This window comes from Podarcis tiliguerta (genome assembly GCF_965153285.1).
Source record: "Podarcis tiliguerta genome assembly, chromosome: 2".
NCBI lineage: Eukaryota > Metazoa > Chordata > Lepidosauria > Squamata > Lacertidae > Podarcis > Podarcis tiliguerta.
This window is the reverse complement of record NC_139535.1, coordinates 13,767,171-13,794,782: the sequence shown is the minus strand read 5'-3', so window position 1 is coordinate 13,794,782 and position 27,612 is coordinate 13,767,171. Positions and strand designations below refer to the sequence as shown.

The 27,612-nt window shown below is 47.8% G+C and overlaps 1 protein-coding gene and 1 long non-coding RNA gene across 2 annotated transcripts; one reads left to right on the top strand and one right to left on the bottom strand.

Moving 5' to 3' along the window:
- LOC310670978 (protein Bouncer-like) lies at positions 1-23,786 on the bottom strand. The gene is made up of 3 exons (XM_083426877.1): positions 23,511-23,786; positions 6,010-6,123; positions 1-3,303 (listed from the first exon to the last, which is right to left on the bottom strand). Exons 1-3 carry the CDS (start codon positions 23,563-23,565, stop codon positions 3,092-3,094), a joined length of 381 nt encoding a protein of 126 aa, XP_083283003.1. The 5' UTR covers positions 23,566-23,786; the 3' UTR covers positions 1-3,091.
- LOC310671162 lies at positions 21,906-27,044 on the top strand. Its single transcript, XR_014507846.1, has 3 exons — positions 21,906-21,948; positions 25,981-26,620; positions 26,871-27,044. It is a non-coding gene; the product is annotated as an uncharacterized lncRNA (long non-coding RNA).
- Positions 27,045-27,612: the final 568 nt, after the last annotated feature.

Sequence of the window (27,612 nt, the reverse complement as noted above, 5' to 3'; positions counted from 1 at the left end):
TATGGAGGAATCATATTTATTTTGATACAATAAAAGTTGCTGTTTGGAGCCATAAGAAAGTCGAGGAAGCGAGGTGGCGAGGGGAATGGGAACCTCCTCACATTTTTGGTTTTGCATGTGGAAACCTCCGTGTTCAAACCCCCAACTTTTAAATGAACGATTCAATACATTTGAATGTTGAAACCCGAGGGAGTGTTCAACTCCTTAGGGTGAGATCACACCTGCTATTGGGACTGTCTCTCCTCCAAACTCATAAACAAAATATTAAAACTCTATTATCAAATTCCTCTCTTCTAAAAAAAAGCATTTTTTTCATGAATAATAATTTGAGCTCTCCTTTGCTAGTGAGAAAACAGAAATATATGATTTAAGGCACCTTAATTATAATTAACACACACTTTGGAAGGGGAAAAAATCCACTTCAAACAATCAACGTGTTTGGAACTGCACATGGAAAGCAAGTATAGATTTATTTATTTTTTAAATCGCCAAAGTACATTCTTCCCCAGCTACATGAATTACGAAACCCATTTTCCTACCTAATTCAATGCCCTGCAGTCTCTGGATATTTGCAAACTCCTGTCTCCAAATCTTTGATTATGTGGCCGGCATGAAATGTATGTCTTGTGGACAAAAGAAAATGCGGTTTTTGAGAAGCTAAAAGGCAGGAGGAGAACGTTACTGGATTAACCCAAAGGGTCCATTTTCATCCAGCGTCCTGTTTCCAGACGAAGTCCACATGCGAGGTGTGAAGGGAAACAGAAAAGACAGGAAAACGATTCTTGGAATTATGAGGCTGGAGGCAAATATCAGCAATAAAAGTGTGGCATTGAACTGTCAAGACTACACACAGCTCTCCCTTCTGACACTTGTAACGTAAGTAGGCAAAGGGCTTGTCCATACTTCTGCTTGTCCCGTGCGCAGAAACCACGGGGCTGAGAAGTTTTCCATTTCCCTCATCAGGCTTTCCTCCGGAAAACCAGACTGACGTTTGCACCAATTCAGCTGTAAAGACTGGGTTTCCCCGTGGGGAAGTGGTGGCACCGGCAGAAGTGTGGACAAGCTCAAAGTGTGTGTTGTGGGAACAGAGCCCACTTCTGCCTCCAGATGTGTGCGCGCAGTGCAGCTGCAATTGCACAGCTGGATGTTTGCAGGTGTGCGCTAATGGACACATCAGTTCCCAGGTGCTTAACCCTGGGGCAGGTAAAATGTGGAGCTGTGAGCCCATCGCTGTGGTTGCAGCTCGAATGTCAGGGTTTATTTCTCCCCTCTTTCTGTAGATGGGCACTTGGGCACTACCCGTGTTGTAAAAGCGCCTTTTTTTGTGGGGAGAGGGGAGGAGGGTTTTTTGTGGGGAGGGGGGTCTTCTGGGATCTCCCTCCAACTGTCTCCCTCATTGACACGCTGTTGTCATCAGGAGAAGTCAGGGGAGAGTCAAAAAATATGTGATGAATCCCACAGCCACGTTGAGGGGGAAGGAGTGGTTATGAGTAACCATATTCTGGGTGATTCATGTGACAAAGAGACCGCAGACGGTTGTGAGGGGAGCACAACATCGCTTTTGCTGCCCTAGGCGGCTATGAAATGAAAGAGCTTATAAAGAGTCCATTAACAACAATCAAAAAAAGGAAGAATGAGAGAGAGAGAGAGAGAGAGAGAGAGAGAGAGAGAGAGAGAGCGAGCGGTGCAGTAAAAGCAGAATGTGGAACGGAGTGTAAATGGTTGAAAAGGCCCAAGAACAGGTAACAAAAAGAAAGCCTGAGGCGAAAACGTATCTGTAAAAAGAAAGAAAGAAAGGCACTGGACAAGAATGAGTGAAGAAGGAACAAGAGAAAGAAACAAAGAATAAGGGAAAATACAAAGAAGATGGAAAGGGAGGATGAGGGATAAAACCAGGTCCAGTCTCGGGATTTTATGGGCTCCAAGCAAAATATGAACATCAGGAGCACTGCCTGTGGACTAGGTAGATCCCATGCTCAGCAATTTTGTGCAAAAAAGCACAAGGGACTCCCTGGCACTTTCTGTGGGCTCCTAAAATGGGTACTGCCAGACCTGGAAAAAGTTCAGACAGGGAGTGGATGGAGGCAACCAGTTTACCGGCCATTGACTCTGTCACAATGCTGTGTGTTATCCAATTGTCTAAAGCCACCCGGATGATCTGACAAACTACCTCAGGGTGAACGCTCTCACCCTGAGGTAGCTTCTTCATCTGTATCATCCCACCAAGGACAGGAATAATTTTTACCATGGGCCCAGATGTGGCGAAATGTGTGGCACATTGATAATCCCCAACCATTTTCTGTATTATTCTGTTAGGCGGTAAGCAGAATTTTACCACACACCAGGAGTTAGATGTGAGGTAAAAAGGTTGTCCGCAACCATTCTCTGTACCATCCTTAGGGGTATTTACATGCTTTGTTCAGTGAGGGTTGAGCCGTACGTGGATATATTTATTGACATGCAACGTTTGACCAGTACACAACAGCTGAGCTGTACAAATCAACATTCGTATCCACTCTTTTATACACATGCAAGTGCAGAGACAACTTGTACTTGTGCCCAAGGTGAACAAGCAAACTGCCATGCGGTTACAAGAATTTTATTTAACCGCTTGTCAGGTTGAAATGTGTGGTTAAAAATGACCCGTAACGAGGCTTTGTGTCTTCCTGTCAAATGGTAAGGAGAATTCCGCCACGCACCTGGCGCAGATGTGCGGCAAAACATGGAATAAAATGCCGCCTCTGCATCTTCTCGCAATAAAATAACAAAGCGGATGGGTAAAGCGTTGGCAGGCAAGGCAAGGAAGTTTTCTTCTCCTAACATGGCCCTAGTCTCTCCCTTCCAGCCTGTAACCTTACCCACTTGCAGGTGGTTCTTGTTATCTGAGATAGGGAGCAGAAAAACACAGCCCACGATTCATAAACAAGTGCCTTTTTTTAAAGTATAGAGAAACAAAATGAAGGAAGGAAGGGGTAAATCTACTTGATACAGTGTTCGGTATGATTGGATGATTATTATTTGGGGGCCTTTTTTTTTTTTTTGCTATCCTGTAGAAATTGCTGCTGCTTCCTCCTCCTCCTCAGGAGAGGGCTTAGAGGAGGCGAATGAGCCAGACGCCCAGCATAGCCAGAGCCATTGGCAGGGAGAGATGGCTGGTGGGCAGGGTGGCAGCCGAGTTGCAGAAATCGCCTTCGCAGCAGTAGTAAGTGGTGGTGTACTTAATGCCCGCGAAATTTTCAGTTTCGTTCTTGTTGCATTTCTCGCTAGCGACGCAGTTCCTCTTCATGATAAGCCCCTGGCCAGCTGCAGCAAGGAACAACAAACAAACAAAAAGCAATGAATAAGGTGCATTTCATTGAACCTCACATGTTGGAAGCTTCTCTGCTTCCATCGCCTAAGGCCAGCATGGCTAATGGTTAGGGCATAGCTGACAACTTTTCCCTTTTCTTGCGAGGAATCCTATTCGGAATAAGGGAATTTCCTTTAAAAAAAAGAAAAACGTTGACAGCTATGGGTTAGGGAGGATGGTGAGCTTTGGTCCAACAACATCTGGAGGGTACCCTAGTTGAGGTAGACAAACATTTTGGCATGCAGGACCCTTTGTGTGTTTAGCGAATGCATGAAAGTAAGGTTGCCATATTCCCAAAAGTGAAAATCTGGACAAAGCTCTTTTTTTGTCAAGGTTGCTGAGCTTGCTTGGGGGGTGGGGGGCAGTGAAGTTGTTGAACTTTGTTTTGGGGAGCATTTCAACTCAACAGAAATGTGCCCGGATGCAGTTTGGGCAGCCCAATTCCCAGACACGTCCGGGAAAACCTGGACATATGGCAGCCCTAGAAAGGTTTTGCCTGAGAAAGACCAGATCATAATATTTAAGGGAGCTGAATGTGGTTTGGTGAGGCATTGCTTCCCAGGTAAGGCTTGTCTGCACCTCACTTGTCCCTTGCAAGGCCGGCTGACACATGAGGCTGTTACGATATTCCGTTCCACCTTAAGAGGAACAGGCTGTTGTGTGTCGCATGCCTGTTTACTTTCCAGCACAGCTTGCTGGGAACTTCCGTTTGTGTATAGCTTTTGCTTATGCTGCTTGCTTGGACGTGAAAGGGAGAAGTCATGTTTTTCCTTTGTCCTGAATAAACTGCTTGTAAATATGCTTTACATATGCCTCTTTCTGCCCTTGTGAATATAATAATAATAACAATTTATTATTTGTACCCCGCCCATCTGGCTGGGTTTCCCCAGTCGCTGTTTTATGCTGTGCCAAGGACCAGAGATCGCCTGGCTGCCGGCCGGTGGGCTGGAGCCAGCTGGGGGCTTGTGAATTGCCCCCATTTCCTTGGACGCATCCAACAGAGCCAAGGTGAAGCGGCCGCCTCAGATGGCTGAATCCATAAGGGGTCAGCAGATCCAGTCTCCAAGGAATGCATCTGCCGCTGCACGGGCATGCGAGTTGGAAGCCAGCTCTGCCACGTCCTCAGCAGCCCCCGCTATGCCACCTCTACAGCAGCTTCTTGGTGAATAGGGGACTCTACTGGTCTCCTCCCAGGGAGGAAATGGCAGGAGCTGCCCTCTGACGCTTCTTGGGCTTTGCACCCGGCCAGCCTGATTCAGAGAGGGCCTCTTTCCCCCGCAACAGCCTTTGATTCCCAATTCAACCAACAGGTAAGGTTGATTTGATTCCTCCCTTGTTCCTGATATACATCTTCACTCACACCTTCCTTCCTGGCAGTGTGTGTGTGTGTGTGTGTGTGTGCGCACACACACACACACACACACACCATTTTGTGGTTCCCCTCAAGCACCAAAATGTCTTGGGCAAGCCGATCTCTGAGACCAGGGAGAAGAGACGGTGGAAGAAGATTGGAAGAAATTTAAAGATTATTTACAGAAATATTATAAGATTAATGAATGTTAGAATGACACCGGATTGAGCTTAAAAGGTTATTAGCAGCAAAGTGGTGAAGGAGTATGGAAAATTCGAAGGTTAAAAGGTGCAAAATTAAAAGGTTTAACATATTAAGATATTAAGAAAAGATTAAGATATATTAAGATATTAAGATAAAGATTAAGTTAAGATAGAGGGAAGGGATTTGCTGATTAAATATATGAACTGGAATACAGTGAGGGGAGGTGTGGGGAAGTCTGGGAAATAAGTAAATGCAAGGAATATTATGAAAATGGAATTGTTTTTATTTGTTTTGTCTGTGTTGTTGTTCTTGTCTTTTTGTCTTTTTGTATTTTTCTTTTGTTTTTTCCTTTTATGTAAAAACCTTAATAAAAAATATTATTAAAAAGAACCAAAATGTCTTGGGCAAGCCTTGGTCCTGTGCCTACAAAGCATGGATTCAAGTTTTCCACTTAGAATCATAGAATTGTAGAGTTGGAAGGGACCCCTAGAGTCATCTAGTCCAACCCCCTGCAATGCAAGAATTGTCCTTTGCTTTCTGGGCAGGGGGGTCCTAGTGCTTTTCTGTTTGCCTCGCTGCTTCCCCCCAGGAAACCCCTCTCTACTGCAGAATCAGAGCAAATGTCTATCCGCAGAAAACTCGATTGATGTTTGCTCCGATTCCGTGGTAAAGAGCAGGTTTCCGGGTGGGGGGGGGGAAGCAGGGGGCAAGCTTTGTCTTTCGTTCCAGAGAAACCTTATGAACCACATCCCCTCCTCATGCTACTAGGATCTATCTGGCTTCAGCGGGTGGATCTTCCTTACATAAACAGTGTTTTGTAATGAATCTGAGTCAGCCAGATTTAAGATGGCCGAGCAGCTTTAAGAAAATGGGAGAGTTCTTTGCCAGGCTTATGCATGTGGACTCTAAATAGCCATGTAATTTATTCCACATGCGTGACTCTTTCATGGGGACCGGCCCAAACGCTCTCTCAGGGAGGGGGGGAAATTATGCCAGGAACAGCTCATTGGGGGACGGGGGACGGCAGGGCAGAGAACAGAAGTAGGAAAAGGGTGGGGTTTGAGGGGGGAGAGAATCATCTGAGAAATTAAAGAAGTATATTTACCTGCTGCTCCCCGGATGGTAGCACAGACCTCTCCTGCTTGGCAGGTGGTGGTGGATGTATGGCAGGGCATTCCATGAAACGTGAATGAACATTTCAAGCACTGCAGAGCAGATCCTGAAGCACAGAGAAATATATATTTTTAAAAGGTGAGAGATATAATTGAGAATTCTACTGATCAGACGTTAGGGCACAAGTCTTAGGACTCTGGTCAGGGCTAACGAGGGGGGGGAGCAGGGGCCACCCTTCGCTGAAAGCCTCTAGCTGAAAGGTGGACCTCCGATTTAGAAATTTGTTGGTTTTCTGTCATTCGAGAAGTTCTGCAATTTCTTTTTTTACGTGCACCAGACCAAAATGTGGCATACACTCCCAGCTGGGAAAGTATTTCTTTCTTAAGAAATATCTCTATTCTAGTGCTTTATTTTGGTTTCATGTGCTGTCACTTTTAATATTTATTATGCTTAGGGGCATAGCTGTCAATGTTTCCCCTTTTTAAAGGGAAATTCCCTTATTCTGAATAGGATTCCTCGCAAGAAAGGGGGAAAGTTGACAGCTATGCTTAGGGGCCTCAAAAGCTGGGAGTAACCTGGGCCTCTCTGGTAGAGAATGGGGGCGGCACCCAACTTTTGTGACAATATAATAATACATACAAAACAGTTATAACAATAATAATGATTTATTGTTCGTACCCTGCCCATCAGACTGGGTTGCCCCAGCTACTCTGGGCGGCTTCTAGCATATATAAAAACATAGTGAAACATTTAACATTAAAGAGCTTCCCTATACAGTGGTACCTCGGGTTAAGTACTTAATTAGTTCCAGAGGTCTGTTCTTAACCTGCAACTGTTCTTAACCTGAAGCACTACTTTAGCTAATGGGGCCTCCTGCTGCCGCTGCGCTGCCGGAGCACAATTTCTGTTCTCATCCTGAAGCAAAGTTCTTAACCCGAGGTACTATTTCTGGGTTAGCAGAGTCTGTAACCTGAAGCGTATGTAACCTGAAGCGTATGTAACCAGAGGTACCACTGTGCAGTGGTACCTCGGGTTAAGTACTTAATTCGTTCTGGAGGTCTGTTCTTAACCTGAAACTGTTCTTAACCTGAGGTACCACTTTAGCTGATGGGGCCTCCCGCTGCCGCCGCACGATTTCTGTTCTCATCCTGAAGCAAAGTTCTTAACCCGAGGTACTATTTCTGGGTTAGCAGAGTCTGTAACCTGAAGCGTATGTAACCTGAGGTACCACTGTGCAGTGGTACCTCGGGTTAAGTATTTAATTCGTTCTGGAGGTCTGTTCTTAACCTGAAACTGTTCTTAACCTGAGGTACCGCTTCAGCTAATGGGGCCTCCTGCTGCCGCTGCGCTGCCAGAGCATGATTTCCGTTCTCACCCTGAAGCAAAGTTCTTAACCCGAGGTACTATTTCTGGGTTAGCAGAGTCTGTAACCTGAAGCGTATGTAAGCTGAAGCGTCTGTAACCCGAGGTACCACTGTACATGGCTGCCTTCAGATGTTTCCAAAATGTTGTAAAAACAGTTAAAAAACCATGATATATAAAATGAGTGCGACAGCACTCTCCCTGTTTGCGTGGCGATACCCGCCCCCTCCCACAGATGGAATAAATAAAGACACCGGACACCAGAATTTAGGTTAATGGGCGAAAAATGGCCACAACTTTATTGATTACAGGTAAGAGCGGTATTGGCCTTAGGCATTGGCCCTAACAGGCTATCTGGTCTAACTGGGAAGGGTTAAGCACCAACAGGGGGAGCCCCCGAGATGCACATCCCTGGGCGCTCCCCAAGGGGTTACCGCTCGGGGGCGCGCTTTAGGCCCTAGCCTCCGTAGGTTTCGGACGAGGCGACGCCCCCCGGAGTCCTTTAACGAACTACCCTTCAAGAATTGGGGGAGTTGATGGCGATCCTCCCGCCCCCCGTCCTCATTTGCATAACAATACCCCGGCCAATGCCTAACCGCTGAAACCAAGGAGTTGTGACGTTTTGCAACGAGGTAGGCGAAAAAACCAAGTGGCTTCAAAATCCAGCCAATTAGCCAAATGGAAAAACTCCTACCAGGCCCCTTGCGGCGACCAGCCGAAGCCCAGAGCAAAGTCCGAATGCACACCTAGAGGGCAGGTGGGTGGGAAACCTCGGCTGCTGCAGAGGAGGAAAAGGGGCGAGCCCGGGCTGCCCTGACCTTAAGTGCCCTCAAATGAATACTAATGGGGATCACTGAGTTCTGCGGGGCTGGCGCCAGCCCCGCGAGAATGTGGATGGGGGCGTGAGCCCACAACACCCCCCCTCCTTAGTTCGGGAGTGGCTTTGTGATTGAAGCACCTGACTGTCTCTACCAACCTGGTGCCCCCCCAGATATTTTGAACCACAGTCCTTATCAGCCTACGCCAGACAACAGATAGGGCTGTCTTTAGAGATGGTGGCTAATCTTGCCCAGGTCCTTTTTGCTCTGCTTGAAATTCCTTTGGAAGCTTTGCCTGAGAAGGGCTCTTCAGATCCGCCTCAGATTTTGCTTGAAGTGAAATTTTGGGGCAACTCTGCTTAAGATACGGAGAAAGACATCTCTGCTAGAGATTCATTGCCCCCCTCCCCCTTTAAAAGAGCAACAGATCTCTGTGGCGAACGCAGCCTTTGAATGCTGTCACTGTAGCGGCATTTGACAATTTAGCAAGCTACGAAAAAGTCTATCTTTTAATTCCATCATCGCTGCCAATGGGATTAGAAAATGACGCACTAAGAAGCGGGCTAATGCAAGACATTTAAAAGCAATTGTTCCAGCTGTACGGGCTTGTCTGCCTTTAGAGCTGTGGCTTAATTACAAGTTGCGAAAAGTGTTGCTTCAGGACAAATGGTTAACTTTAGTGGCAAACTGGACGAGATGGACTACAGGCTTGATCCATCAGACTCTTGAGTGCCTTGGAGTAGTAGTAGTAGTAATAATAATAATAATAATAATAATAATAATACAGTGGTGCCTCGCAAGACGAAAAGAATCCGTTCCGCGAGTCTCTTCGTCTAGCGGTTTTTTCGTCTTTCGAAGCAACCCTATTAGCGGATTAGCGCTATTAGCGGCTATTAAAGGCTTAAGGGATTAGCGGATTAGCTGCTAAAAGGCTATTAGCAGCTTAGTGCCTTAGAAAAAGGGGGTGGGGAGCGAAAAAAAATCGCAAGAATTGCAAGACATTTTCGTCTTGCGAAGCAAGCCCATAGAGAAATTTGTCCTGCGAAGCGCATTGAAAAACGGAAAACCCTTTCATCTAGCGGGTTTTCCGTCTTGCGAGGCATTCGTCTTGCGGGGCACCACTGTAATAATAATAATATTTTTTTATTTATACCCTGCCCTCCCCAGCCAAGGCCGGGCTCAGAGCGGCTTACAAGCAATAATGAAAACAAGATGAATGGTTACAACTTAAAAACAAAATGAAAATACAACATTAAAATATTGAAACATTAAAATATTAAAATGTAGCCTCCTCGCAGGAGGAGAAGGAAAGAAAAAAGAAAGAGAGGGAGGGAGGGAATCAAATTGGCACCAAGCCAAAGGCCAGGCGGAACAGCTCTGTCTTACAGGCCCTGCGGAAATAAATCAGATCCTGCAGGGCCCAGCCCGCTTGACTGAATAGACTTCCTAAATATTATCATTTTTCAGGAAATACAGGGAAGGGAAGACCTCCCAAGGTGAGAGACTGGGAGGAGGAAGGAAAGTTCCCAGGTTTAGAGTCGGGAGGGTCCACAACTTTCTGTGTGAATAAAGGGTTAAGACTGCAGGCATAGGCAAACTTGGCCCTCCATATGTTCTGGGACTACAACTCCCATCATCCCTAGCTAGCAGGACTAGTGGTCAGGGATGATGGGAATTGTAGTCCCAAAGCGTCTGGCAGGCTGAGTTTGCCTATGCCTGGTTAAGAGCTACCTTTGAGGGAGAACTCTGTGTTTTCTTCTCTCTCTCTCTCTGCTTTTTGTTTATACTTGGATTAGTTTCTTTTTTCTTATTGCACTATGAAAAAAGTTTTAATAAAACCTTTTTAAATAAGAAAAAAAAAGGAAATCAAGGTGCACGCACCGCCAAATGTAGGCATTTTAAGAAGGCACACCCACTTGTCACAAAAGATTCACAGATAATCTCACAAGTAGGATTTGGTCCCCAGAGATACAGGGACATGGGTCTAAATTGCCTGTGCTTTTTGCACCCTTTAACCCTCTTATTTCCTCATGCCGCCAGTGTTTTGCAGAGTGGGATTGTGTGCATTCACAGCTCTTTTAAATAATCAAGCGATGCCCCGCCAAAGGCTTGCACAAATAAGACACTATAATCTCAAGCGCACACACAGGCAGGACCAGCAAGCAGCCTGTGGTGAGCTTTGCTGCAAGAAGCAAACATTGCAGACAGGAACCGAGCGGATGCCCAGTCTGGAAAAAACAGCTCCGCTCCAAACCACAGCCCTTCGTGGAAAACAAGACCTTTCCCAGGGCCTCTAAAATGTGTGTTTTCTGCAAACTGGAACAGTATGCCCTGTTTGCCCGCACCCTTGAAAGGGGAGGCGATGGCAAAGTTTGTGGGGAAAGAAGGGATCCCTGCACGAAGGTAACTCTTTTCTGAGTCAGACCGGAGGGGAAATATAACATTTGCTTGCCTGCTGTCCCTTCCCCCACACTGCAGATCAGAATCATTTTGCATACCAGATACCGTATTTTTCGTCCCATAGGACGCTCCGTCCCATAGGACGCACCTAGTTTTTTGGGGGGGAAATAAAGGAAATCCCCCCCCCTTTATTTCCCCCCCAAAAGCAGGTCGGGGAAACCGAACCAGGTCGAGGAACAGCGGGATGGCGGCACTGCGCCTCCCTGCTGTCCCCCGAGCTTGTGGGGCTGGCCGATGTCTGCCCGGCGCGCAGGGCGCTCTGCTTCAGGGCGCCCCGCCTGCCCGCCCGCCGGGCGGCAGGCTGCTATCCGCAGCATGGGGAGGCCTGCGGGGAACTCCCGGAGGGCTCCCCACGCTGCAGATGTCTGCCCAGCGTGAGGGGTGCTCTGCTTCAGGGCGCCCCTCGCGCCAGGTGGCAGGCTGCTATCCGCAGTGTGGGGAGCCCTGCGGGGAACTCCTGCAGGGCTGCCTAGGCTGCGGATGTGTTCCCGAAGCGCCGGGCGCTCTGCTTTCAGGGCGCCTGACGCTCCGGGAAGCAGGCTGCTATCCGCAGCCTAGACATCCCTGCGGGACCTCCCACAGGGCTGCCTAGGCTGCGGATGTCTTCCTGAAGTCTGCATTCGCCCCATAGGACGCACCCAGATTTCCCCTTCATTTTTGGAGGGGAAAAAGTGTGTCCTATAGGGCGAAAAATATGGTAATCCCTGCTGACAAGACACTACAGTGGTACTTCAGGTTAAGTACTTAATTCGTTCCGGAGGTCCGTACTTAACCTGAAACTGTTCTTAACCTGAGCACGATTTCTGTTCTCATCCTGAAGCAAAGTTCTTAACCTGAGGTACTATTTCTGGGTTAGCGGAGTCTGTAACCCGAAGCGTCTGTAACCTGAGGTACCACTGTATTTGGTTGGAGGACAGAATGACCACTCCCCACATTAAATGGGGGGTGCCCTTTGCGTGGTCGCGCGCAGCCCCCTGGACCCTGTGTGGCACCTTTAGCACAGGCTTGGCTTCGCCTCCCCCCAGGTGGGATACCTGGAGGTCTCCGCCTTCCTCAGTCAGTTGTCCAATCCCACCTGGGGAAGCGTTGCCAAGGAGACCAGGCCAGGTAGTGGAGGGACTACCTGCCCACACAGGTAGGGAGGGAGGATTTTACCTGGGAATCTTCAGTTGGCTCCAGAACTTCTCCCACCCTACCCACCCACCCTCAGTTAAGACTTATTTTGCGGGTTAACCTTTTCTTCACAGGTACGCGGGCGCTGCTATGTCAAGGTCGCTGTTGAAGGGCTGGAAAGGAATTCCCCTGCATTGGCAGGTTTGCCTTTCTTGTAGCAAAACGTCACAACTTTGGTGGTATCAGGCCTTGGGCGGAATCCTTTAGTTTATCTTCCCTGAAGGGGGGAGTGTTCAGCGGTGACCCACGCCCCCTTCCTCTTTGTGGTGGCGATACCAGGGTTCCCCCTTAAAGGGGTTTTTGAGGGGAGGCTTTGACCGTACACCGAGAGGTCGTCATTGCTCTCCCCTGCAACGGCGGCATAACGGGGGCGGCTATCTCTGCTTGAACGTATGTTCTCCAGAGCCGGCCTATCCCCCCCCCCCACTGGATAACCCTGATGTTCCCTAGACTGGGAGGGATAAACGCCCAATGCCTGAGCCAAAGTCTACCCACATCTGAAATATAATAAAGTTGTGGCCAATTGAATCTCATAGCATGTTGTCTTGAGTCATTATTCCACATGAGGGGGGGCCGCCCAGGGTTTGGGGGACTCCGCCTGTCCACTGCCTTCGAAATGAGAGAGAAGCTAAGCCCCTGAAATCTACCTGGAAGCATCCACCTGCCTGGCCCCTGGTTCCCAGAGATTGTGAAAACTTCCTCTCCTTCCCCACTGTGTTTCTCCCCATGGCTGAGCCTGGCACAGACATCAGATTTGGAGGCCGTGTTCACAGGGTGTAGTTCTGGGGCCTATGCCAAACGACACATTATTTGCTAACAGATGCATCCGCTATAAGTTCCTGGGTTTGTTTTTAAATAGCAAGAGGGAAATTTGGAGCAGAGAACAGTGTGTGGTGCGGTGTTTACTGCTTCGAATTGTAAAGGCAAGCAAGCGTTTGCAAGCTCCCAGAGAGGAACACAGATAGGACAGAGGCTCAGGCAGGAAAATAGCAATTACGGTACCTGTACATCCTGCCCTGAAGGGCGCAAGGAGGAAAAAATAACGGTTTGGCTAGAGCCATTAATGCAACAAAGCGAACTCAGGTACCAAAGCTTAGGAGACAGCTAGACTGACGGGGTCACCCAGAGGACATCCAAAAGACCCCCCCCCAAACCCTCAATGTTATAACAACTATATTTAAAGACTGCCTTCATGTTTTGGTGTTACTGCATAGAAGCCAGCCACACAAACAGATAAAAATTCAGTTTTTCATGTGCTACTTTCATTTTCCCCATTGGCATCAGGTTGGGCACACTGAGAAGAGGATGGATTAGATGCCCCCTCTTAGGCCAAATCTTATGATTTTTAATGAAATCTGGCCATACGTTAGGGCCTCCCTATCCCTGATAACCAGTTTAAGTCTTGCACTTTTTGTAGTGCGGTCGTCGCGGCCCAGTTGTTCTGGTGATTTATGAAAACGGCTTTCCAGCTTTTTTTTTTTCCATTCTCCGCAAGGCAGAGGAAAACGGCCAAAAGGGTTTGCATAACAGGCAGCGTGTTTTGGGGTGTGGCAAATGAGTAACGGGGGAAGATTTTAGCAACGGCTTTCTCCGATAAATGCGAGCGAGTTGAAAGAATTCCACTCAGGAGGGATGCTGGCGAAGAAGGGCTGGGAGGGTGCCGTGTGTTTCTGAGTCATCGGGAAAATAACTGCAACACTCCAGATTAGCTCGAGGCGGAAATTTCCAGATTTCTCTGTAAGGGCGGCAGCCTTTGATCAACAACCAGTTCCTGGCTGGACAATACTGGGACCCATGGAAGTGAAGCAGGAAACTGGTTGAGACATGTTTGGGTTGCAAAGCGAAGGAGGATTGCAATTTATTGTGGGAGGGGGGGAACCCCCACAAGTTGTGAAACCGTTCTTGAAGGTGCTCGACTCTCTCTGTGTGAGAGCAGTTTTAGAATTCCTGCCCTAAAAGGCGGGGACAGATTGTGATGACTCAAGTGGACCATGTGAAGAAGACATTTTGGAGCAGGGGTCTGGTTGAGGAAAGGGGGTTGTTGTTTTATTATTATTTTTATTATTCAGCCTCTCGAGACCAGTGGGCTTCAAATGCTCCATCCTTAGGGAATCTTTTCAGCCTCGATTACATTCTTTGCCAAGGAAGTGTTGTGATTTGGCTGGGAAATCACTGAGCGATTGAATGAGACCCTGGGGTGTATTCTAAGGCGCGGCAACAGTTTGGCCAGGCTGTGGGGTTACGCCTTGTTCCCATCCCTCAATAACATTCCTCTGTAGCAGCCACACAACGCAAGGGAATTTCAGTCACGTTGCGCAAGCTTTCCGCAACGATCTTCTCATGGAGGGTAAACTTCCAAGGTAGACCGTTGGTCTAGGGCCACATCTCCACCATATGTTGAAACCACACGGCTTCCCCCAAATAATCTTAGGAACTGGGGCTTGTCAAGGGTGCAGGGAATAATAATAATAATAATAATAATAATAATAATAATAATAATAATAATAATTTATTTGTACCCCGCCCATCTGGTTGGGTCTCCCCAGCCACTCTGGGTGGCTTCCAGCAAAGATGAAAAATACATTAAAATGTCACAGGTTAAAAACTTCCCTGGACAGGGCTGCCTTCAGATGTCTTTTTGTCTGGTAGTTGTTTTTTACTTTGACATCTGATGGGAGGGCATTCCACAGGGCAGGCGCCACTACTGAGAAGGCCCTCTGCCTGGTTCCCTGTAGCTTTGCTTCCCGCAGCGAGGGAACCGCCAGAAGGGAACTGCAGCTCTGTGAGGGGGCAAACTATAGTTCCCAATATTGTTTGAAGGAAAGCCTAGATTGAATGAACACTACATTTCATCCCCAACGTAAGCCGGTAGGGCTACATATTTATTTTATTTATTATATTTCTGGCTAACAAGTTAAAAGTCTTGACAAGGGGATTAGACAAGTTTGTGGGTCAGGGTGGCTGTATGCTCCCTCTGATATTTGAGGTGGTATGCTGCCTCTGAATACCAGGTGCCTGGGAATTCAAGAGGTTAGAGTGTGGTGCTGGTAACACCAAGGTTGCAGGTTCGATCCCCTTATGGGACAGCTGCGTATTCCTGCATTGCAGGGGGATTGGACTTGATCCTCAGGGTCCCCTCCAATCCTACAATTCTATGATTCCTGCGCTCCTGTGTGGCCTGTGGGCTTTCCCTAGGCAACTGGTTGGCCACTGTGGTAATGGGATTTTGGAATAGATCATAGCTGTCAAAGTTCCCATTTTTAAAAGGGAAATGCCCTTATTCCGAATAGGATTCCTCGCAAGAAAAGTTGACAGCTATGGACTAGATGGGTCACTGGCCCAATTGGGTTCTTCTTGTGTTCTGTCCTGATCCTGGGCCTCAAAACAGCTGGTTTAAGGAAATGGCAGGGGAAACAGCAAGAGAGCAACACGAAACGAAGCAACGTGCGCTAGGTTAAAAGTACAAATCTGAAAACAGGAGATCTGAAAGGCCATGGCAAAAAGAGAAAAGGGGGGGGGGGAGTATTCATCTGGTAGTTAAAATGCCAGGAGGCTGAGGAACCGGGCCAAGCAAGCCAATGTAGATAACTGTTCCAAAAATAGGGTGTCATGAGTGAAAAGGCTCTTTCTCTCATCACCCTCTCCCTCAGCTCCACAGGTGAAACGGACCAGAAAAGGGGCCTCAGAGGAAAACAATAATATCCACGCAGATACACGGAGCACTGTAATCTCACATATTCCTATCTGGCAGTAAGTCCCATTGAGCTCTTGTCAAACACAGTGATGACTTCGGTCGAAAAGCACGACCTTGGTCTCTACCTTAATAAATTCCAAAGCGGTGTTTTTCTTCTCTTGGTTGAAACCAACTGGAAACATCTATTCCCATTTTGGTACTTAGGGTGTGCCTACCTGTGGTTTCTCCCAAGGGCAGGGCACACGTATAAATTTTCTTTTTATTGACTTGTTCCATTTATATCCTGCTCTTCCTTCTGGAAGAGCCTAGGGGGGGTGGGAGGGGGGCAAAAAAACACTTCGATAATAAAACATTCTGACAAAAAAAAAGGAGCGAAACATTCTAAAAACAGTTAAAAACATTCTAAGGACGATTTCTTCAGGGTTGCCAGGATTGGTATCTTTTTGGGTAAAGAGGAATGTTTTTTTGAATCTCTCTGAAAGTCAACAATGACACAGACTCTCAGCTTATCTCCAAACCACAGGTGTGCTGAGTTGATCCCATGATCACCCATCTGTGTGGCAGACAGAGATAACTGTGAAGTCAACAGCAACCAGCCCAAGACGCGACGGCAGATTCCAGTACACTCAAGGGCCGGGCCAGCTGTTAGGTAGGTGAGGCAACCATCCCAGCAGCCTCCTCTACCACCAGCAGAGAAGTGGCGCTGGCACCGATCTGAGGTGAGATCTCGTGCGCTCCACAAGATCTCTTGAGATTTTGATGAGATCTTGCCTGAAATTGGCACTGATACCAGCGCCACTTCTCTGCCACCTGTGGAGGGCAGGTGGTGCAGGCAGTGGTGGCAGGGACAGACGACACTTCCTGTTTTGCCTCAGGTGGCGGAACAGGATGGACCACCACCAGTAGACACACAGATGAGACTGTGAATAGATGAGGTTGTTTGCTCACATTTTTACCTGCAAGGAAAGCAGGGTAAGGAGAAGAACCCTGATAGATCAAACCAAGGGGAGCCCATCTGATCCAGGATCTTGTTCTCAACCAGAATAACAATGTGAATTGTAAAACCAGACGCCCCTATGGGAAGCCTGAAAGCAACAGCACTTTCCTAATTATTTTCCAATTTGTCAGATATGGAGGCATTTCTGCCTGTGTTTTAAGGCTTCTGAGAACCATGGAACCCCCTGTTGTTGGGGTTTCTGGGCCACTGTTTCTGCTTAAATGTGACCTCAGCTGCCTCTCCTTCCTTTCCCTTCTTAATTGCTGATCCTGCTAGCTATTCCATAAGCAACCGATCAGTCTAAACAAGATGGACAAGCTGTCAGTGGTGGGTGGAGGTCTGCCCAGTGATGGCGATGTGATAGAAGCCCCACTCCCCTTTTCCCTGAAAACGTACTTAAAGAAGAAGAAGAAGAAGAGTTTGGACTTGATATCCTGCTTTATCACTACCTGAAGGAGTCTCAAAGCGGCTAACATTCTCCTTTCCCTTCCTCCTCCACAACAAACACTCTGTGAGATGAGTGGGGCTGAGAGACTTCAAAGAAGTGTGACTGGCCCAAGGTCACCCAGCAGCTGCATGTGGAGGAGTGGAGACGCGAACCCGGTTCCCCAGATTACGAGTCTATCGCTCTTAACCACTACACCACACTGGCTCTCTTAAAGACAGTAACACAATAAGTCATGAACTTATTGAAACCAATGGGCGTCAGCTGGTGACTAACAAAAATCTACTGATTTCAATGCCTTGGGACCCTAGGGACTAAGTGACTCACCAACCCAAGACAATGGGCGGTGAACTCAAGTTGGTCTGCAAAAGAACACAGTTCATTGTGATATTGGGCAATTGACAGGTAAGTGGCCCTGCCTCGCAAACATAGGTATTAGGGGACGTCAGGTTCTGGCTTGCTGTCTGGATCCAGTTCCGCACCCTTGACTTAGCTGGTTATACAACCCATCGCTTCTTTCCCGCATTCGCAATTGCGAAATTTGCATCTTGTTCTTTTGCTTCCTGACACGAACCACTTTGCGTGGCGTAAGAACGGAAGAGAAGACCAACGAGATTAGGCCAAAGTCCCATTTAGTCCTGTAGCCTGATCTCACAGTGGTCAACTGAAGAGAAATGAGGCTCTTCCCACTTGTAATTCTGAGCAACTAATGTTGGGAGATTCTGGAGGAGACTCTTGGGAGTCCCATGGACTGCAAGAAGACCAAACCTCTCCATTCTGAAGGAAATCAGCCCTGAGTGCTCACTGGAAGGACAGATCCTGAAGCTGAGGCTCCAAGACTTTGGCCACCTCATGAGAAGAGAAGACTCCCTGGAAAAGACCCTGATGTTGGGAAAGATGGAGGGCACAAGGAGAAGGGGACGACAGAGGACGAGATGGTTGGACGGTGTTCTTGAAGCTATCAGCATGAGAGAGTCGGAAATGACTAAACGACTAAACAACAACAACAATGTTGGGAGGCATGCAGACAGTGTAGGAAGAACAGAGGTATTGGGTCTAGGAGGCACTAATAGTTGTATCTTCCAGGAATCTGCCTGATCCTGTCTATGGCCATCACCATGTCTCGTGGGAGCAAAACCCAAAGTTCAACTGTGTGAAGAAGTGCCAACCTTAATCTTCATTAAATGAGTTCATTGTCAATGAGTTCTAGTGTTATGAGAAGGGAGATAAGCAAGATATACAACATTTGTTGTTTTGTTGTTTAGTCATTTAGTTGTGTCCAACTCTTTGTGACCCCATGGGCCAGAGCAGGCCAGGCATTCCTGTCTTCCACTGCCTCCCACAGTTTGGTCAAACTCATGTTAGTATACAACATACAAACATCTAAATAACAGCCTTTCGCTACACCTTTGATTATAAGGATTGTTAGGCCTTCCTGCGTTCTCAGAGTCAACTGTCAAGGCACCCACACTGACAATGCTCTCACCCACCCACCCGTCTACCAAATTTCCCTTATCTCTGGCTGGGACGGGGCGATATGGGATTGACGGGGCAACTCCCATCTCTTGCGGGGGTGTAACTAGTGCCAGCATCGTCCGTTAAGAGTTTGGGTGTAATCTTCGATACCTCCCTCTCTATGGAGGCGCAGATTACAGCTATAACAAAGGCGGCATTTTTTCATCTCCGCCAAGCTAAGCAGTTGGCTCCTTATCTCTCTCGCCCTGACCTAGCCACTGTGATCCATGCGACTGTCACCTCCAGACTGGATTATTGTAACTCGCTCTATGTGGGGCTGCCCTTGAGACTGACCCAGAAACTCCAGCGGGTGCAGAATGCCGCAGCGAGACTCCTTATGGGGTCGTCGCTGCGAGATCACATTCATCCGGTACTATACCAGCTGCACTGGCTCCTGGTGGAGTACAGGATCAGGTTTAAGGTGCTGGTTTTAACCTTTAAAGCCCTATACGGCCTAGGACCCTCGTACCTACGGGACCGCCTCTCCTGGTATGCCCCACAGAGAAACCTACGGTCTGCAAATAAAAACATCCTGAAGGTCCCAGGCCTCAGAGAGGTTAGGCTGGCCTCAACTAGAGCCAGAGCTTTCTCGGCTGTGGCACCAATCTGGTGGAACGCTCTGTCACAAGAGACTAGGGCCCTGCGGGAATTGACATCTTTCCGCAGGGCCTGTAAGACAGAGCTGTTCCACCAGGCCTTTGGTCAGGGCGCAGCCTGACCCCCTCCTCTGGGAATCTGCACAGGGTCTTGCTTGCTGGTTGCCATCAATTTGTTTTTGATTGATTTTATGGTGAAAAGTTTTTAGAATGTTGGATTGTTTTGACTGTTGTTAGCCGCCCTGAGCCCAGCTCTGGCTGGGGAGGGCGGGGTATAAATAAAATCTATTATTTATTATTATTATTATTATTATTATTATTATTATTATTATCCATGCCCTCCACTGTAGGGCAGAGAGCTATCATGGAATGAGACTACCTGAAGGAGTGTCTCCACCCCCATTGTTCAGCCCAGACACTGAGGTCCAGCTCTGAGGGCCCTCACTGCGAGAAATGACGTTACACGGAACCAGGCAGAGGGCCTTCTTGGCAGTGGCGCCCACCCTGTGGAATGCCCTCCCACAAGATGTGAAAGAAATAAACAACTATCTGACTTTTAGAAGACATCTGAAGGCAGCCCTGTTTAGGGAAGTTTTTAATGACTGGTGTTTTATTGTGTTTTTGATATTCTGTTGGGAGCTGCCCAGAGTGGCTGGGGAAACCCAGCCAGATGGGTGGGGTATAAATAATACATCATCATCATCATCATCATCATCATCATTATTATTATTTTCCCTCACAAAGAATTTTGAATTCACATCTGCCAATAGAAAAAAACGAGGCCAACTTCTGAATTTCAGCAGAAATGTGAATGCTGAGGGCGAGTTTAAAAAAAAACCAAAAAACTATCCTGTTTTTACTGAAGTGCTAAGGAAACAATTGTCAAAGGTCTGCATTCTCAGCCCTGTATTTCAAAACACTCAAGAGCATAATCTGGAATGGTGCAGGCTGAAACCGTGAATAAACGTTTATCCCACTGCTTTCCCCTGAGGGGGAAACGGCTATTTAGTGCTCAGATCGGAGCAAGTAACAATCGAGTTTTCCCTCGGAAAGGAATGGTTCAAGTGGGGAACCGCTCAGACCTGCGATGTCTAGAATCGGGGCAAGCTGAAGCGTGGAATATCCCTCAGTTCCAAAAGTTTTGTGTGGCACCCTAAGGGCTAGTCATTTTTACTGGAACGTTCCTGCGTGAACACCCACTTACGATTACTTCCAGGGTGGAAGCCTTGCCTACACAACGCTGCAATACGTTTGGTAATCTTAAGGCTGGCTCAAGACTTTTAGACACCCTCGCCCATCGTTAAAGGAAGAAATAAGTGCTTGGGGAAGAAGAAAAATCCCCTGGTTTTTTCCGACTCTTCTTCGTCTTCTTTTTTCTCACGTTGGCTGACCTTGGTGTGAGTAATGGTGTTGGGGGAGGAAAAATAGATGTCTTAAGAAGAGGAACCAGAACGCTACATGTTTGGATAGGCATTTTGTTAACTGGTCTTTAAACATGGGAGCTATCCCTGGCCCATCCCTGATGTGATGGGTGTTTTGTCTGTTTCTAAAGATCCCCACCCTCTCTAGAGACTCCACAATATATCCTTTGTCTTGTCTGTGGCATTCCTCTTTTTTCTTTTTCTTGTTACCTGATTATGACTCCCCCCCGCCTGTTCCATCTTAAGTCCAATGCTTTCAAGCTCTCCACCTGTCCACTTTATCCTTAAGCTCCTTAACATTTCCCCCTGTGCTTTCTCAACAGTTTCAAAGAGAGTTTCAAAGCCATGACTCTTAAAAAGCAGGGTGGGGCAAGGCAGCATCAGGGAGGCAAATGACCTGTAGTTTTCCATGCGAAAGACGAGGTTTTAGTACATTAGAATAATGCTTAAAAATTGGGGTCTTCTTATACACAGATATATGAGTGGTTGCCGCCGTGAGCAGGAGATTGCCAGCGACAACGGTAGTGCGAGTGATCCAACAATTCTGGGCAATCCTCCCCCCATTTTCTTAATTTTGAGTCCCCCCCAAATAGGGGGCATCTTATACACAGGGGCGTGTTATGCACGCGAAAATAAGGTATTTGGCACAGTAGAAATATGGAGGTTTGGGGGTGATCCCAATAGGGAGGTGACCAGTTGGTGGTGCCATTACAAAAACAAAACACACACACAGGACTTTCAAAAAGGAATGACGTAGGGAACATTGGGATGCCTTGTTTTTTTTCTGAATTGCAATAGGGACACATTGCAGTAAGGTCATCGGTTGCCTGTGCAAGTGGTCTTTGGAGACCACCCCTAAACGGCCAGAGGGGCATAAGAACACAAGAAGAGCTCTGCTGGGTCAAAGGTCAAAGGGGGCTCATGTCTTTTCAGCATCCTCTTCTCTCGGTGGGCAACCAGATGTCTATGGGAAGCCCGCGTGCAAGAGCTGGGTGCAACAGTGCTCAGTCCACGCCAGTGATTCCCAAGCAGCTGTCCATTCCAGCTCTGACAATGGAGGTAGAACACAGCCATCATGATTAGTAGGTAGCGATTGCCATGAGTTTGTCTGGTCCTCTTTTACGGCCACCCAAGTTAGGGGCCACCACTACCTATTACAGGAGCAAATCCCACAGCTTAACTACCGTATTGGCCTGAATGCAAGCCTCACTTTCCTCCCCCCAAATTCTGACTATGAAAAGCTAAGGTGCGGCTTATATTCACGACTTTACGGTGCAGGGCAAACAGCACCAGGAGCATGGCAAAATGGCGCCCACCCCATGCGTCTCTCCCCCAAAGCCAGGAAGGGAGAGAGCGAGGAAGGAAAAGGCTGTCAGCAAAGCAGCCCGGCTCCCCTCCACCCCCCACTATGCAGCCAGGAGCAGCAAGGAATGGAGTGGCTTATATTCAGGTATTTTTTCTTTCTTTGCTCCCCCCCTCCCCAATTTCAAAGGTGCGGCTTATATTTGGGTGTGGCTTATATTCGAGCCAATATCCTGTGCAAAAAAAGCGAATCAAATCACCTCTTCAAATGGCCACTGGGATATATTTTTTTTGGGGGGGGGAATGGGTGGTAGTCAAGTAAGTTTTACTCAGAGTAGACCCACCCCATCCAATGGAGAAAACTGAGTCATGTGCATTAATATCAATAGGGTTTACTCTGAGCAAGGCTTACTTGGATACCACCCAAAGATCTGAATGCGTGTATCTCCATCTTAATCCACCTTGGGTGACTTTCAAGATTGATCGGTCTTGACAAGTGAGAAAGTTTTGCCCTGAGAGAGTCTTGTGGCAACGTTAAGGATAACAGATTTCTTTGTTTTTTTGTTTATGGTCAAAATATAGCTCTCCCGCTCTTCTGTCACCAGTGTGACCCCAGGGGCAGCAGCTGACAACATCACAACATTGGCTTATACTGTGGCTTAAGCTTTTGTAGATTAGAACCCAGTTCAAGAGATGCAAAACAGTTAGAGCCACAAATCTTTTTGTGTCTTGAAGATGCCACAAGAAGACACTTTTTTCCTGCCAAAAACTAACAGAGGTAAACCCTCTGAGCTGGTAGGAGTTGTAGTTCAAAACATCTGCAGGGCACAACTCTGGCAACTCAAAGATAAGGAGGAGGCAGACCATCCTGACAACTCAAAGATAAGATTCGGGGAAAGAGGTGCTAGAACCAAGGTTTGCTGTTTAGTAGCCAAAACCCAGGAGACTGGGACTCCTTGTTTTCTAAGGATTGGCACTGAGCCCATTTTCCCCCCTTTTAGTTTGCAATGTAGAGCTATTTTAATGTATTTATTGAGAATACTTCCACCCCAGTTTATAGCCTCAAGGGGCTCACAAAGCGACTTACAAAATATTTGCACAACATCACATTCAAAAATATTGTACATATGCTCACAAATTATCCGGTGTGAAGTTTATTTAGGTAGCGGGGTTTTTTTGCCCTTGTTTCCTGCCTTCCTTCGAGCTGTCCAGTTTGGAGGGTTTGTTGTTGTTTTTTTAAAAAAGGTCAAGCCTTTATTTGGCACAGAAAAAACAACCTTTCCCCTTCCTTCCCATTTTGTTGCAATCCATCCGTTTTTTTAAAAAAAAACAACAACTTATTTCTTTATCCAGGTCAGATATAGCGGGAAACACATAGTTTGCCACAAAAGCAGAAGTTTTCTACTTCTCATATCCAGCAGCTAAGGGAATGACAGCTTTGGTGACAGTTACCGCTTGCCCCAATATATAAAGGGCAATACCTTTGAACCCCCCCTTATGAGACTATTTCTACCAAGAATAAAGAGTTTGCTCTCCCTTGCTGGTACATTTCCTAGTTTGGTCAGTCGAATGAGGAATTGTTCCTAGTTAAAAAGATTCTGGCAAGCCACAAAGTAAAGGAATTTGGGGGTGGCAGCGAGGTAAAGAGATGAGAAACGAATCCATTAGGAAATATACAAGAACAGGGATAAAGCTGGATGTTTGCCTTACCAATACTGATGCAGGCAAGAACTGCGACACACAGGACAAGGAGTCTGGCCATCATGTAGCTGCTGAGCTGAGAAGAGTTGGGAATGGCAGATTTTCCAAGAGGAGCAATCCCAATGGCTATGAGTCAGTGAAGGGCTTCATTTCATCTGTGCTATATATATGCATGCCCCACCCACCTGAGGCTAGGGTGGGTCTCCCAGCAGTAAACAGCCTGCCTCTGAGTGGCATATGATCCTCCGAGGCAGAGAATAACCACAAGGGCAAAGTGAGTCAGAGAGCAACGTATTTGGAGCAAGCGGGAGAGGGATCCACTGGCGGCGGTGGGTGGGTGCATGTAAACACACACACACACACACACACACACACACAGTCCCGGTGGTACTACTATTTGTGACAAAGATGCCGGCACAACAGCCAGGCTCTCCAAACCACTTCAAACAGAGGGCTGCCGGATTTTGCTGGACGTTAGGCAAGCCATTCGAAAAGCGGCTCAGCAATTCTGGTGGTTTTCTTTTTATAAAAAGGCTCAACAATTTGGAGGTCTTCCTAACAGAGCTTTTTGAAAGATGGCAACTCTAGACTAGATGATCCTCAGGGCCTCTGAGCTGGACTCCTTGGCAATTTTTGAATAAACATACACAAATTTGTTACTGGTAACATAAAAGGTAAAGGTAAAGGACCCCTGACCATTAGGTCCAGTTGTGACCGACTCTGGAGTTGCGGCGCTCATCTCGCTTTATTGGCCGAGGGAGCCGGCGTACAGCTTCCGGGTCATGTGGCCAGCATGACTAAGCCCCTTCTGGCGAACCAGAGCAGCGCATGGAAATGCCGTTTACCTTCCCGCTGGAGCGGTGCCTATTTATCTACTTGCACTTTGACGTGCTTTCGAACTGCTAGGTTGGCAGGAGCAGGGACCGAGCAACGGGAGCTCACCCCGTTGCAGGGATTTGAACCGCCGACCTTTTGATCAGCAAGTCCTAGGCTCTGTGGTTTAACCCACAGCGCCACCCGCGTCCCACTGTCCCTATTGGTAACATATAGATAGATAAATTAAGGATCTTTACAATTCTATAATATGCAGAGATTAACATGTGCTGAAAAACCAGAGAGAGGAGCTGAAGGAAGCCTGGGGGTGTGTGGGAAAGGGGATTCTGGTTTGGGGAGGGGGGAAATGGGGGGGGGAATGAGGATGATATGTTTTTGATAAATTGTTACTGTTAAAATTCTTAATAAAATAAATAAATTAAAAAAGATGATCCTCAGGGCCTCTTCCAGCTGTATGATTCTATGAATCCTCTGTAAAGTAAGGCACGTGTTGACAGAGCTGTCTTAAGCATATGCGGCACTGGGGTGCAAAGATCTGCCCAGTGCCCCCCCCCCCAGGTTGCCCAGTCTCAGGGGCACAGGAGGGTGGAGCTGGCTGTCTGCCTCAGCGTCTTGCTGGCTCAGTTGCCCCCAGTGGCGTAGCATGGGTTGTCAGCCGCCGGGGCAAGGCAAGTAATTTGCGCCCCCTAACCCTGAGTGAGCCAGGTAGGGGCAGAGAGCTGCGAGTGTGAGCGCCCCCCGATGTTGCGCCCGGTGCGGCCGGCCCCCCCCTGCACCCCCACGCTACGCCACTGGTTGCCCCCAAACTCGTGGCACAGAGCCACCTGCAGCAGAAGAGCCCGCCACGGCGCTCTGGCCAATGGGCAGGCTCTTCCCCAAACTCAACTCTCGGGCCCTGGACTCTTGGCCTGGCGCCCCTGAGAGCCCGGCGCCTAGGCGCCCCACACCCCGGCACCTATGGGTAAGATGGCCCTGCGTGTTGAACCTGCTTAGGGATGGCTGTCATAATTGGCCTGTCCACACGCAGAAGGACTATAGATGCAATGATGTCCATGCTGCTTTGTAAAGCTCCACAGGGCTGGGGAGGTTGGCGGAGGGAGTTTGGCTTGTTCTCTAGGGTTAATAATGGGTTGGGTTCCACTGCCTCTTTACTAAACAGAAACTACATAATAGAAACCATATCCCTCCCTTTATGTATCAGACAGGTGCTTTCTAAACGGATAGTTTTATTCAGAGTTGGTGCCTGTGTTGGATCTGAATTTATTTTACATATGTGCTGTTTTTTGTTTCAAACTGATAGCTCATTCAATAGAGCATGAGACTCTGAATCTCACACTTTAATCATATTTATCGGAGAAGAAAAAATTAAAACTATTAATAAATCAAGCCAAGGGAATGTGGTATTCTGCTGCTGGAAATTCCCCAAAAAGAGAGGAGTCAGTGTTTGGATTTTCCATATTTTATTTTTAAAAGACGGGATTTTAAAAGACCCAAGAGGATGTTTTATTTTCCTGAAAGGCACATTAAATAATTTCGAAGGAGAGAAGTAACAGGAGTACACTAATTTGAAGAATTCCAAAGTTAAGCGCCACAATCTCTTGTTGATGATTCTGTGAGCTTCAACATGTTTTTTTTTAACTCTTAGCTCAATTCAAGGCAAAGATGATGTAAAGCATGAATTTAAAGCTGGACTAAAGCATCACTGGAAAACACAGCCAGAAGAAGTTGCAAACAGAACTTTGGCTGCTCAGTTTTTCCACACATGGTTACATTCAAGGCAGAAGAGGAAAACAAAAGCCCTGCCCCTGAAATCAAACTCGTGATTATAAAAGCTCTTCCACTGGGATGCATTTCGTCTCTTGCAAAAGAAAACGTTTTCGTCCTTGGTTGGAAACCGTCATAAAACACAGAGGTTAGCACCGACTGCATTAAGAGTCCACATGTAAAAATGATCCCTTGGCATATTGCAAGAACTCAGGGTGCAAAAGAGGCAGTCAAGTTTTATTCCGGCTGAGAAACATGGCAGCGTCAACAGTAAGCCCAGCAACCATCTGGGAGGGTCACAGACCTAAGGCCACAGCAGAAGAATTGACAGGATGGAAAAGTTTGAACAGAAAAGTTTGGTAAGAGAGGCAACATGTCATTCCACTCAGTAGTCCCAAATGGAATGGGACATCACAAGATTCACAGAAGCCATAGCAACTTTTGTTTGAATTCTGGGATGTCCTGTTTCCACTTCCTCGCTTCTACTGCCTCCTCTGGGGTGGCTGTGTGTTAAATAGTGGGTAGACATGGCAGACGACACAGCGATTTCTCCAAAGCAGCTCTTTATTTTGTAAGCTGGAACAGAACTGAACAGCAAACAGCTCAGCCGGCCTGCTTTTATAGGAGCCGGCTGTCAACATTGTAGCAACAACAACCCAGGGTTTCCCGCCTAAAATAACTGACGTGGACCTGAGTGAAAACTATCTACAGTATCCCCCTGCTGGCCCAGGGTGAGAACTTCAGTACATAACACCGTGGCTGTCATGGCAGCCTCTGTCATGGCCTCTGCCACCACACATCCAGAATTGGGCACAGCATATCCAGAGACACACTTCTGGAAGCAGGAACGCCGCTTCTTCCAGCTGCGGTGAGGCAGAAGAGGCCAGGAGAAGCCCAATGGCCGAGGCCTAGCTGCCGTGGCGACGGTGGCTGAGAGACAGCTAGTAAGGGTGTCAGGGGTTCAGGAGCAGAGGCACAGGAAAGGGAGGAAATAGAGAGCGAGGGGGAGGAGTCCGAAGGAAATGTCAGCGATGACAGCGGTCCGAGGTCTCTGAGTCTTTCCAGCGAATCGGAAGATTCACAGAAAGGGGCTCCCATGGTCAGGGCAAGGGGGGTGCCTAGGGGGACACCCCAGGAAGAAGGGGCCAGAAGGGACTCAGAGAGCAGCAGTCGGAAATCAGGACCAGCGTCCACACCAGAGTGCAGTAGGGGGGAGGAGTCCCAGACATCGGGATCAGGCGGCGCACTGCCAGCGGGAGGACATGAGTCAGGATTGGCCACGCCGCCATCGGGGAGCGAGGAAACGGTCGAGAGGAAGGTTGAAGGCTGGGCGCGCGCGCCAAGTTCAAATGTACAGGAGGGCGGCACAGTTGGCAGCCCGGATAGGGAGCCAGGTCCCAAAGCCCACCGAAAAGAGTGGGAGGAGTCAGGGGGGTCAACGTCAGCGTCAGAAGAATCCAGGAAGGAAGGGACCCCGGGGGGTAGCAGGACCCAGAGGAGAAAGGAGAGACGG